Source organism: Varanus komodoensis, unplaced genomic scaffold, assembly GCF_004798865.1.
Source record: "Varanus komodoensis strain SLA01 unplaced genomic scaffold, ASM479886v1 scaffold28, whole genome shotgun sequence".
Lineage (NCBI taxonomy): Eukaryota > Metazoa > Chordata > Lepidosauria > Squamata > Varanidae > Varanus > Varanus komodoensis.
The window spans coordinates 13,978,267-13,992,223 of NW_025335727.1; the positions used below are offsets into that span (position 1 = coordinate 13,978,267).

Consider the following 13,957-nt stretch of genomic DNA (forward strand, 5'->3'; position numbering starts at 1 on the left):
ATCCACAACTGACAAAGCAAGTGCATGTTACAGTGATGGCTGGATTCTAGCAATGGTAACTTTGAAATATAGCCACCATTTTCAGGTAGTTAAAGATGTAGTCTTGGCAGAATAATGCAGAAGCAGCTCAGGATTATATGTGGTCTTTCTGAATGAAGATCACACCACAAACAGGCCATTCACCAGAAGGCAGTAGTTAATCTGAAAGGTTGTACCATATGCAACTAATATAATCAGCATACCTTTTTTTTGAATCTATGGTATTAAGCAGTGGTCAGAGACTGTAACACACTCACGGGGCTCCAACATTGCTTATCCTCTATAAGAAAACTTCCAGCACCAAAAAAGACTTAAGGGAACAATCTCATGCATGTTTACACAGAAAAGTCCTATAACTCCCAGCTGAATCCAGCTAAAAGCCAGGAACTTTACTCTGGCAAACATGCATATGATTGTGCCCCAAGAGGCTTAAAAACAGGGAAACAGCTTTAAAGTGTACTTGGGATTGACATGTGACTCCTCTTTGAAGACGGACTCTGTGTATGGCCCCGGCTGGATTTTAATCTACCCCACATTCCACCACCTCTGAACCACAAAGCCCACTTCCACACCAGACTGGTTTTGAGAGATCAGCTCCCTGGATTTCAAAATAGTACCACATGTGGAACCAGCAGCTACTATTCAAGAAACAAGCCCAATCCCTCTTCACACATGCGGAGCCATCGTGTGTTTCTTTGGATCCCAGTCTAGGAGTCTACAAGGAAGCTAGAACTAGAACACTCCAACATGTTTGCCTTCCAGATTTGGACATCAATTCCCAGCAATTAGTGTACTAGTTGAGAATTATGAGAGTTGCAGTCCCAAAAGCTATGGAAGGCGCCAGTCTGAGGGTGGCTCAGCTAGAGGTCTACCTTCTTAAAGAAAGGCGAGAGGATGAAGGTTACAAAAAAGAGGCTGCAAGTATCTAACACACTGCATAAATGTGTCTCAAAGAGTGTTTGAAAGTTCCCTTTGGAATAGTTCTTCTATTTGGTGCATATTTCAGGCACATTATTCTCAGGAAGACATCATGGTCAAGGGCCAAGACAAAACACAAAGAGCTGCAATGCTTACCTGTTGATTGCACTTGCTTCTTGAGAAGAAAACTTGAATTTCTCAATGAAGAAAACCCTGTCAAAAATATACATGAAGTTTTATAATCCAATACCAGCTTAGAATTACTTCAAAAATAAAAATAGAACAACTAGTCTTTGACAATAATAGTACTAGCCTGTCATTAGCTCATAATAGAGGGAAAGTTCAATGAGACGCTATTGAAGAAGACTGCCAATTAAAGTAAGGTGCAAGAAGAATCCATTCTGTACTGTATACAACTAACACAGGCTAATGACCTCCAGAGAAGGAAGCAAGAAAGTAATTAGGATGTGATTGCAATGTAGCTGGATATGCAGAGAGCTCTGGTAGAAAAAGATACTCTGGTCAGGCAAACCAGGGTATCATTTTGACCTCTTACAGAGTCAAGAGGCACAGAAGTATGTGTTGGTGGGGCAGGGGGAAGACAGGATACAAATTCTGGCAAGATGGATCGCATCTTTTAGTCTTCACAAGCTTAACCCCAAAGTGTCAAACATTGCCTGGAGAAAATGTGGATCTTGGTAATAGTAACAGCTATACAACAAACTCTGTACCCTGATTACACAGTCTTGGTAAGATGACCTCTGAGTCTGTTGGAGGGGAGCTGCCACTAAAAGCGCGCATCAGCAAAATTAATGCCAGTTACAGAACTGAGCTCTGCATGTATTTTAGTTTTGCTTGATCACATAGCATTCAGACACTGCCAGACTTCTCTTTGGGCAAAAGCTCTGTAAGATTCACAGCACAGGGACCGCTCTAGGGCTGTTGCTAGGCAGAAATACAGTCTGAAATCATTTGTTTAAATGCCATGATTTGGAAAGCCATTCCCAACTTATGGTTGGCTAAATCTATGATGCAATAAGAGCAAACATAGGCAACTCAAGGTTTTCATAGCAAGAGTACACAAATGTAAGAACACACCCCAGGAGACATATTAGAAAACTTACCTTAAAAAGGTACCTGCACAGTCATATAGTTAGGTAGTCACTAACTTGACCTACATTGCTTCTTATGAACTTGTATTAGGGCATATCCTGAAGTCCAGCAATATTCAGCTATCATGGTACTGATTAATGGGATGAACCATTTCAGAAAGCAATAAGGATGTCAGCATGCCACAGAGCACTGTACTTAAGGACACAGTCCTCTGCATATTTAGACCAAAAGTGAGAGAGAGTCCAACAACTCCCAACATGCATGGCTAACTGGGGCATTTTGCAATTGTGGGATTTTTTTTCTGTTAAAAGGTGTCCTGCGAGCATCTACTGCTTTAGAAACCAAGTCATGACATAACTTACTAAAATGGTGGAGTACCATGTTCCACAGCCATCATCACACTACAATGGGCACTGCAGTCCAAAATAAGGGAGATCCTGCAGGCTTCAAAGCAATAATGGAGTTCTGAATGTCGCATGTACCGCCTAAGGCTATGGTATCCATCGGGGAGAATCAGCAGGTTGGAGAAAGATGCTTTACACTTTCTCCATGCAACGATTCTTTACTGTATCCATGCCAACTGACAAACTTGCTTGCATAATGGACAATGGAGAACATTTTGCCAAACAGCAGGTGAATCAAATATTTTGATATAAAGTGACAACTCTATTAAACATGCACTTACTTTCCAAGTCCAATGAAAGGGAAGATGGCCACATAGTAACAAACACAGATAATAAATATCAGCCATAAGGACAATGAGAAGTCTTTCACATCAGTTAATTTAATCACTTCACCTTGAGAAAAGAGAAACATCAGCATCAGTTTCTACAAGCTACATTTTTAAAAAGACTGATTCAGAGAAGATTGTCACAAAGTTCAACTTTATACAGAGATTCCCACTCCCAAGAACAGCCCTATCAGTAAGCCAATTCACATATAGTCAATTACCCATTGAACTGGCTTGCACATAAACACCAGGAGTATGGGCTCAGTTCAGGTTGTTATAGAACTGTTGTTTGCTACTACATGCAAACCTTGCACTATGGTTTAACTATGGCTCATTAAGCATGAACAACCCAGGAAGAAAGGTCATTTGTTGTTGGGTTCTGAATTCTGAGTTAAGGCTAAAATCCCATAGTTAAACTATGCTCTAGGGTTCACATGTAAAGACAATCCACAGTTCAAATCTGAGTTGTCACAATGTCTGTTAACCATGCTGTTGAAAAATGTGAACAAGATAGTTCCTGAGTGCATGCCAACTTCCACTGCTATAAACAACTCAGGGATGCTCTGCCCCTCGTTTGTTTACCATGATTTCATCTACCATGATTTCCAAATCTGGAATTCTGGGTTGCTGAAGAACAAAAAACCCAGAGTTTTAACCCATGGCTAAAACACTCTTCTGAATCCACAGTTTGTTAACTGTGAAATATTACACTGTCTGAACTGAGTCATTAGGCTGATTCACATATCATGAAAGGCCATGATGAAAACAAGCCAGATTAGTCGATTGTTCACAAAGCCACGCTGATTATTTATTTATTTATTTATTTATTTATTTATTTATTTATTTATTTAAAACATTTCTATGCCGCCCCATTCGCCGAAGCCTTGGGGCGGCTCACAACATAAAATTCTGATGGAATCAAGCCCTTGCCAGGTTGTCATGCATGTATCCCAGGGGCCTTTGAAGCACAACTTCTCTGCTTCTACCTCCTGCAGGGATGCGATTCTCCACCCGTCCTCTTGCCCTGCAAACCATGTACAGTACCATGTGCTTGGCATTTCTTCAGAGTGGAAAGGATGGGCTTACTGTACTTTTTGGGATGATGAGGCTGAGGGACTTTTCTGTTTTCTTTCACACTTAAAAAGTTTCCTCACCTGCCCCTTGCAGAGAAGGATCTGATGTGCGTGTATGCATGAGTGACATACCTCATATGCAGTTTTAATTTGGAACCATGGAAATTCAGTTGGGAAAATTTAAGCATTATCCCCTCATGTTTTCCTACTGAAATGGTGGGGCAGGAGTGGGGGCGTAGCAATGAAAAGCAAAAAACTGAGACAACTTTTTTCACGCATCTCCCTGATACTGGGGAGGAGGAATTTTATCATGAAATCATCAGAGGAGAAACCTGACGTCATGATCCCAAATTGAGCCCATACACATTTACACAGAGGTAACTCAATCATGCATACATGCTAATCCAACTCAGAGGGAGATAAAGCCACTCACTGTCAAATGAATCACTAAGCTGCAGGAGGACAGTGAACAGGTTTTCTAACAAGCTGTGCAGAACCACACACAGGTTGGCACATCACAACAAGCCATCATGAAAACATGGCACCCTGAACAGCCCAACAATAAGCCATGGCCTTTCAGGGTGGCTTGTGTGAGTTAACAACCCACACTTAAGCCATCCTACAAAACTTGGACGATACAACAAGACACCCCAAAACAAACAAGGAGGTCAACCCACAGTGTCATGTAAGTGAAGTCACTAGCTCAGTCTAAGCATGTCTTATTAAAAAGAAGCAGGTTCTACAATTTCTCATCTAATGTAACAGGAAACAGTCCTAGGACAGTTCTAGGACCATGAGAGAAACAAGATTAGGTAATTTCAATATAATTAGCTTTCCTACTAAAATATGAGAAACTTTTACATGTATCCTGGCAAAGAAAGATGATGACGGATAGTTTGAAGTCTCTCTCTTTCAGTGTGCACTTTCAGAATCAGAGGTACTATTAGTGAAAACTATCACCCACTTACCAGTTTTCTTCTGCTCTTTGCAAAGAATCTTCTCTGCTCTTTTATCCAGATACCCAAGAATAAGAGCACTCACTAGTGAAAAGATACACGTCACACCACCTGCAAGTGCGGAAGGAAAAGGTCTGTGTAATAGCAAAAGCTATTCCATTAGCAAAACTTAATTCATAATTTCACAAATTTCCCATTCACTGTATTATATGAGTACATATATGGGGAACACAGTCAGCTTCCAATACCATTAACTGCTGATCACTTACTATCATCCAAGAAGGATTTCAACATGGTTTTTTAGAAAATAAAGAGAGTACAGAAATTCTGCTATTCTGCCACTGAGCTATATCCATGTAAGCGTGAATCAGTCTTTTGCTAGAGAATACAACAGTGACAACTCTCTATTATAATGGTGGCATAGAAATAAATCCATTCTCAGGATGAGCAATGACATCATTCAGTGTTATTGTGCATACCAAAGCAGGCTTTTGCCAAATTAGAGGCACTAATTAGAGGTTCAGTTTTACTAAAATGTCATGCAATTCAATGTTGGGTTTATGTATTAATTGTTCAAAACTGGCACAGTGGCAAGTTGCTGGATATGGAAACAGCTTAGAGCAGCCGTCTCCAACCTGAATCCCTCCAGATGCTTTGGCCTACAACTCCCCATCATCTCTGTCCGCAGGTCATGGTGCCTGAGGCTGACTGAAGCTGCAGACCGAAACATCTCAAGGGGTTCAGGTTGGCGAAGGCTGAGCTAAGAAAGATATGGAGTGTGCACTGCTCTGGAGTTAAGTGCATATAAAAGATTATTGCACTTAAGTCACCATTCCAGAATTTCCATACTGGAATATTGGGGGGGGGGGGCGGGAGTATAGTACAATATTGTTTGACACAGTCCCTCCTCTTAGCATTACCCTGCTTCAGTTTTTGTGTTTTAACAGTGACTTGTTAATGTTAAAACGGACTTCAGAATGGTCATTGCATGTGTTATATTTGCATAGACTATAAATATGCCGCTGTCCTACAGCTAATTTGTTCTTCTGGACATTTTGCATGTGACAGTAATTAGAATTAGAGCCTGCTGTTGTATTGTGGGTCCTTGGTACACGAGAACTGTGCTCTACAATTTAACTGCATGCTCTGCATGCAGGGTTCACGTGGAGTAATGACACAAGATTCGAAAGCCCACAATCAATTTGTACTATGTGCAAGTCAGACACTGTCAGATACCTAGTTTGTGCATGGTGGTCAGATTTGCATATGCAATATTTTTCTTAAGACATATTTTGCCCTGCCCTGTTATCTTGGACAAACAGAGAAAGTACATTCTTGCACTGAAAGAACAATGATTCAAATAGTTCCAAGGTGGCAACTCTTCTGATAGCAACAATATAAGTCCACAGTGAATCACAGCAAATCAGTGACAAGAATGAAGTCTCAAGTAAAAGTCTCCACTTTGCTTTCCCACATCATTCAGCTACAGTTTGAGTTCCAACAGAGCTAGAGACTGAACCTCTCACCATAACCTTCCAATGTCATAAGAAATCCTAAAATATTCATGTAATGTTAATTGTGAAAGCATTTACTGACCTATCAACAGTGCTATACCAAGAGTGGTGTAACCTGCCGAACCAAGAAGATCTTGAACTCTGGAGTACACCCATCCCATAATATTCATATTCACAGTGCTCCCCTAGGAAGAGAGATTATCTAAAATTGTAACAATATATTTTCAATAGAATGGGGTAAGCAACCTGTTGGGGCTCCTAGGCTTATTTGGAAATTTAACAAACTATCCTGGGTACCACGTTTTGGTGGTTAGACATGATGCAGATGAGAACATCTGCCTCTAGCCACCTGGCATCTTCGTGTCTTAGTACCACCTCTGAGTCCCAAGCATGGACCAGATCTCATTCGTGGGAAAAGACTGAAGCACTTTGAGGCCCTCAATTTGCTCTAAAGTGATCTCAGCTGTCATTAAAACAAAATAACCATGTTTCTATAAGCAGGAGAGTAGGACACCTTGGCTGGTACCAAGGGCAATGTCTGAGGACATAATATTGCCTGCGTGTCACACACTGCCTGTTCCTGATATAGATGAACAACTGATCCACAAGATCTCTTCTAAATAAGATTTACATTTAATATTCAGTTTATATAAAATTCCTATCCATGACAGCTGTTCCCAGCTCCTGTAAATCCAAAGCTGTTGCTTCCTTTGTGGAGTTACTCCTACCTAGGCATGAACTTTAAAGCACATACCTTATTCAAGATATGAGAGTTCTACCCTTTAAAGGCAGCATATAAATGTTAGATTTATTCCTTATTAAACACCTGTTTGTAATATAGTGCAGTGCTGTTGTAAAGAAAACTATGAGGGAAAGTTATCAGTTGCATTTAATTAATAATTGTTCTTTCCATTTTAATGTGCACAGCAGGAATAAATAGGGGGAAATATCTCCACTACATCTGTGCTACTAGTTATATGAAAAACAAAAGTGGATTGCTAGACTTACGATTCTAGCCATGCTGAGCTGTAGTCCAAACACAAGGTTTAATTCTTTCCCTTTAAACCAACTGACAGCATATGTATTTTGTGCCACTGCTAAGGATTCTCCACCAATCCTAAATGAACCAAGACACAACAGAAGTATTTGAAACAACACAACCTTGACTTGGACTTTAGTGTGTCGGGATGCATGCTTTACCTTAAGAGAGACTCTACAAAATCAAATGAAAACTGCTTACTCCAATTGAAATATAAAAGAACTGCAATACTTCCTTTTTTACCATAAGGACCTCATTTGGATTGTGCTTTCTTAAAGAAGAGAGAAGGTTGCAAATCTATACGTATAATTAACAGGAACTTACCCAAATACAAATCTGCCAAATTCCATCAACCAAAAAGTATTACATATTGCTCCCACTGCAAAAATCACCTGCAAAAGAATATGCATCACATTTAAGTATTGTAGCCATATCACAGGCAAGTATTTTAGATAGTTGTTTGATTAAAGCAGATTGATCTGAATGTTCTCAGGAGTTTGCACATGGTACAAACAACCCTAAAACTCATAGACAGCATCTGAGGGGCCACCAGATTCTGTATTCCAATGTTCAAGATAGCAAAAAAGGCTGTACCACAAAAAATGTGGGAAGTTAGGCCAAGTAGGCAAAGATTCACGCTACTGCTCATTACAGCATGCATAGGATGTCCATAAAACTCTGAGTTCAGGTGCAAAAAATTGTCCAAGGCACAACTCACAGGATTGTTTCTTTAACTACTTATATATAACCTACTTCACTTACCTGTCCAACACAGACGAAACTGCTGAATATTATTGTGCCCAACCTGCAAGAAAGTTTAGACTTGAAGCCAATAATAAAGAATAGCCAAGATGATAAAGAATAGCCAATTTGCAAAAAACCCACTATAAAAATTGACTAAAATGAAATTCTCCTTTGGATTCAAGCAGACTAGATTGAAAATCCAATAGTGCATTTCTGATTCAGTTCTGAGCACTATTGTGTATATAATCAATTCACAAAGGGGACTTGTAGAAGAGATTTGTAGAAAACCCAGAACACCTTTGCAAGCATTATAATGAGGGGGACAACCAAGCAAAATAGTCTAATGAGGACTAAATGTGCTTCATGACAATGCAATAATGAATCCAAAGACACCAGGAAAACTGGAATGGAGGGGAAGAAAATCAAATAGCTAGAAAAGGAGGAAGAGATGCACAGATAAGTTAGAGATAATCTTATTGACTGGATAGGTCATGACTTATTTCACATTGAAAAGCTATTTTTATATGTCCCAAGAATAAAGGCTAACCAGAGAAATCTATGCAGAAATTCTGAGATCTTTAAGTAACTAAGACACACCAGAATATTCACTTCACCTCGCCTCTGAGGGAAAAAAAAAGTCTGACTGCTGGGGTAAGAGGCATAAAAACAGCAGGGACAGAACGCAGCTTGGAACCTCGATAGAATCAGTCTATATTGCAAGATTTTGTTGCAGAGGTCCCATTTGTCCCAGTATATTTTCCAAGTCAACTAAATGGACATTAACAAGAACATATTACTTGACAAGAGGGGAAGTATCAAGCAGATTTCATAACTGTTCAGTCATTAATAAAACATTTAATCAAGTAAAACATTTAATCAAGTTATTTTCAAGACAGATCAATTTACCTTATTCCAAATACTCTGTCTATCATAAAGCCTCCAAAGAAACAGAGAACCACATTTGGCCAGGAATACCAGGCATACAGTTGCATGAAATTAGCTGTGTTTATTTTCATATCCTGAAAAGGAAGAGCACACACTTCTAAGAACCACAGTCTTTTAGTGCTACTGTAGTTATCAAACCCATAAGCAGAAGCATCCATCCAATGAAATGCCTCTCATTACAACAGCAGACAAACATTCTCAAAGGTGTATCGCTTGCCCCTGAAGTGATGGCACTGGGACCAGAAAGAAGATTCCTGGACAAGATTGTCTTTCCCTAGTTGTCAGTAAAGAGCCAGGTTGATTTCCGCATTAAACCATTAGGAATTTCTGAGAGATTGAACATGGGAACATCAGCTTTAAACACCCCCAGGAGACATGGATGAAATCTTCACAGAATACAATATGTTTCAGTATTTATTTACTTCATTTTTACCCCACCTTTCTAACCAGAACATGGCACTCAATGTACTTGCAAACACAATTATAGTTCATTAAAACAATACAAATACAGTTAACACAGATTTAACACAGAAAAAAAATCCAGCTCCCAACCCAACAGAGTCATGTTCATGCCAAAGACCTTCTTGAATAAAGTGGGATTTGCTTGTCCGCAGAAGGCCAGCAGAGAGGGAGCAAACCTTGGGACTGCCACAGCCTGGTAGCAACCATGAAAAAGGCCCTCTCTCACCACCATATGTGCCTCTGAAGATGGCAGTCATGTGATCATACAAAATACAGGTTGCTCTTCCAATTCCTGGGTTGCTTGTGTCTCTCTGCTTTTGCCTGTATTCCAAATACCTTTGCGATGCTACAGTACAGGCATACAAGAGCAGTCAGGGTTTTGTTTTTTTTAACCACTCTTGCCTTCTACCTCTGTAGACTGGCAAAACAATCCATGCATAAGCCACGGTTGTGGATTAATGCATAATGACAACCCATATTAAAACAATCCATAATTTACAACCACAACAAACCAGTGGTTCCCTTTCTTGGTAGTTTTTGCTTTAAAATCCATGGTTCCAGGTTTGCACACAGTCATGGCTATGGAGTCAATAACTGATATTCTAGATTATCATTGATTATGAACCAAGTTATTGAAAAGTTAATCGTATTAAAAGATAATCCCTTTAGTGGGAAAAGATGATAGCATTCACTCACCCTTTGAACTTGAGTCTGCAGAGCAGCTGGATTGTCATAGCAAAAACAGCTGCCTACACAAAAACATTAAGAAATACATCAGGAACTGTAAAAACAAACAAACAAACATGTGTTCTGAAAATGCTTATAGTATCGCTAATAACAATTCAGATTTTACAAAAACACCACATCTAGAGAGTTAAAATAGGCAAGAGAAAGACACCTGCCAGTCTCATTATCTGACCATAAGGAAATAGAGTCAGATGGACAGAAGGAGAATCTATAGGCTCCATCTGTCTCTTTCCTTCCCCAATCAACCCAAACCCTTACAACCTTGCCGCAGTAGCAGCTCTTTCCAGTGTAGCCTGTTGACAACAGGATCTAACCAAGTGCATAGACCTACCAGAAGTCACTTCACTTGAAAACCACTCCCCATATCCATGAATGTATACAGAGTAGTTACTGATTCTCACCGGAGAAGCCCATTGGTAGAACGTATGTTTAGCATGAGAAGGTCCCAGGATCTCAGATCCAGACAGGCAGGTATGGCAAAGAAAAAAATAAACAGCAACCAAAACCCTGGAATGCAGGTGCCACGCACTGTAACATCAGCTAATAAGGAACCAGACAGGTCTGCATGCAGACAGATCTGGTATAGTATAAGGCAGCTTTCCACAGCCTACTGGTGCACTTTACAGCACCACTTCCTTTGTAAATGCTGTACAAGTCTTGATTTGCAAGAGGGAAAGGAAGAAAAGTTCTAATTCCATTAACCAGTAAGTCAGCATCATTCAGTTTTACTTCCCGGTTTGACTCCCCACCCACATTTTGATGCTTCTCCATTCTAATACTTTCACAGCAACTTAATTCCTCTTCCCCAGAGAGAAAGAACTGTGTGAAAGAGCTCTGGCTATGGGATGGTGTAGAAATGAAATACATAAACCCCCAAACCTCACAAAAGCACAGCTTAGGGCACAATCCCATGCAAGTTTAGACAGAAGAAAGGGCCAAAATGCTCAGCCACCCAGGCTTTGTTCCATCTCTATATGTCCATAATTGCACCCAAATACATTTAAAAGCTGGAAAGTTTTTTTAAAGTTCATTTGGGGCTGCCATTTGACTTCTCCTTAATGATGGAATCTGAAGGACTTGTATGCGCACCCTGCAGCATTCTATGATCGGAATTGCAGGCCTTTTTTCTGCTTAAACTTGCATAGGAGCGCATCTTTCCTTCATCGAAAATGAAAAGCATCGCACTGGTTGGAGCACTGCCTGAAGAGAGTTCAATAGAGCCCTGAAACCACCGAGAGCAAACACAGAAGGGGAGAGCACATCTTTTCTGGCATAATCCCCCGACCACTGAACAGCCAGGACAATTAATCCCGAAGCACGTCTGCACCGCCCCCTCCTCGGGCCACACAGCCGCAAAGCTATCGGGGGCAGGACAGCGCAGTGCTTCCCCACTCTATCTCCCGAGTCCGCCTATGACAGCTGCGAATGAGTCCAGGGCGGGATCCGCTCCTTCCGCGCTCGCTCACCGAAGCCCAGGAAGCACATGAGCGCCAGCACCAGCAGCCGATGAGCCAGGTGCTCCGGGTCGCAGCACGCCGACAGCGGCTTCCGCGCGGGACGGCCATGCTCCTCCGCAGGCGCGCCTTCGTCCAGCAAAGCCGCCGCCTCGTCCGCGTCCAGCACCGCCATCTTGACGGGCTCTCCTGGCCCCTTTCCCGGAATAGCGAAAGCGAGCAAGCGGTCACATGAGTGATCACGTGATGTGTCATTCACCCACACCTTTCCCACTCCCAGGCGATCACGTGAGAGCGCCTTCAGAGAAACAGGCTAGTAGCGAGAACGTGGCAAGAGCGGTAGGGATGGCACTACAGAGGGGACGGTTGAAATCTACAGTCAGGACTTTTCTTAGGCCCATCCCAAACCTATTTTTATTCGGGATTTGTATCCTGCCTTTCTTCCCGTCTCGATTCCTCGCAACAACAGTCCTGCGAAGTAGGTTAGGCTGAGAGCGACTATCCCAAAGTCAGCTGGGGAGCTTCATGACTGAGCGGGATCTCGATCACGGATCTCTGCAGCCCCAGTCCAACGCCTTAAGCACTACACCACATTGGCAATCAAATCCCCAGTGCCACAACCTGTGGGATCTGCCAGGCCTCCTTTGCTTTTTAGAGAAACTGAAGTTAAACCGTTAAATCAGATGGACAGGGAACCTTTGTATCTGATTTTGCATTGCTATCTTGCCTAACTGCCAGTTTTCTGGGCCTTTCACAACGATTCAAACAATAAAACAATATAAGATACATATATGAATTACAAGTTCACAACTACAGTATAAAAATAGAAATGATAACCAAATAGAACCTAGTAGCACTGCAAGCCACAAGTTTGTTGTCCGAAGTGGAGGTGGAGGCTCTCTAGAAATACATGGAGAAATATTCATGTAGCCCAGGTCTGATAACATCCCTACCCAGAAACAAAAGGTACCAGCAAGGGTGCTGAAGCTGTTTGTACTCTTTCTAATTCAGATCTTGTTTTCTTTGTTGGTTTTGTTCTTTCTAATGCCTTACTAATCCCAACAATCCCAACAAAGTAGTGAGTGGAGAATGGACTTTCACTGGGAGATGCAACTTCCAACAGCCCAAAGTGAGAGTTTGCTGTGAATATTTCAGGTTAGCAATAAAACTAGAGTGGATTCAAGTTTCCAGCCCAAAAGTATCAGAGGAAAGTAATTGTGCAGCAAAAAATTAAAATCTCCCCACTCTCTGCCATCCACTTCCAATCCAAAGCCAAAGATCAGTTGCATTCAGAAGCAACTGCTCTTTTAAATGTTTAAAAATCAGACACCCCCCCCCTTCACACAATAAAAACTGAGTCAAGAAGAGCAGGAAGTCCTATTTTTTTTTGTTATCTTTTGCTAATGGACATCATGACAGGGTATAATCCTTTTTTTAAAAGGGATGAGGGTGGGAATTGGGGAGACTACAGCCTGGTTAGTTTATTGTTTGTTCTAGGTAAGTAGGCAGAAAGTATTATTAAAGATAAAATTAATAAGTACATAATAGGGCAAACTTACAGGAAACATCAACATAGCTTCTGCAAAGGTAAGTCTTGTCTCACTGTTCCCTTAGACATTTTTTGAAAGTTTCAATAAACATGTGGAAAGGGATTTTATGTTATATGTCACAAGTTCTCTCCATCTTAGGTTGACCCTATGGAGGAATGTCCTCCAAAATATCTTGACCTTCACAGCCCTGTTCAGCCCTTGTAAACCCAAGGCTGTGACTTTCTTTATGGAATCAATGAATTTCATAGTTGGTCTTCCTCTTCTTCTACCTTCAACCTTTCTAGCATTGTCTTCTCTAGCCTTCACAAGAGGAAAAACAGCTGGAATTACATGCAGTGTAATACTGATAACAACAACAACTTCCCTTTGAGGAAAGGTTGCAATATCTGGGATTCTTTGGCTTAGAAAAAAGGCAAGTAAAATGAGACATGATAGAGGTGTACAAATTTATGCATGGTGTGGAGAAAATGGAATACATTTTTCTTCCTCTGCTATAATTCTAGATCTTGGAACTATTCCATGAAGCTGATTAGAAGGAGCTTCAGAACAGAGAAAAGGAAATACTTTTTTTACTTCATTAGACGATAGAATTGACTTCTACAAGATGTAGTGATGGCCACCAGTCTGGATGACTTTAAAAGGGGATTGAACAAATTTGTAGAGAATATGGCTA

The 13,957-nt window shown here is 40.9% G+C and overlaps 1 protein-coding gene across 2 annotated transcripts in view; it reads right to left on the minus strand.

Moving 5' to 3' along the window:
- MFSD1 (major facilitator superfamily domain containing 1) overlaps positions 1-11,927 on the minus strand; it is a 28,429-nt gene extending 16,502 nt beyond the window's left edge. The window contains exons 1-10 of one of the 2 annotated variants that reach the window (XM_044434437.1): positions 11,747-11,927; positions 10,230-10,282; positions 9,033-9,145; positions 8,145-8,187; positions 7,707-7,774; positions 7,352-7,460; positions 6,426-6,528; positions 4,842-4,940; positions 2,756-2,867; positions 1,114-1,170 (exon numbers count right to left, since the gene is read on the minus strand). In XM_044434437.1, the coding sequence (XP_044290372.1) occupies positions 1,114-1,170; positions 2,756-2,867; positions 4,842-4,940; positions 6,426-6,528; positions 7,352-7,460; positions 7,707-7,774; positions 8,145-8,187; positions 9,033-9,145; positions 10,230-10,282; positions 11,747-11,909 (920 nt within the window). In that variant the 5' untranslated portion in view covers positions 11,910-11,927. The remainder of the gene's footprint in view (positions 1-1,113; positions 1,171-2,755; positions 2,868-4,841; positions 4,941-6,425; positions 6,529-7,351; positions 7,461-7,706; positions 7,775-8,144; positions 8,188-9,032; positions 9,146-10,229; positions 10,283-11,746) is intronic. The other variant, XM_044434438.1, reaches the window with a different exon arrangement.
- Positions 11,928-13,957: the final 2,030 nt, after the last annotated feature.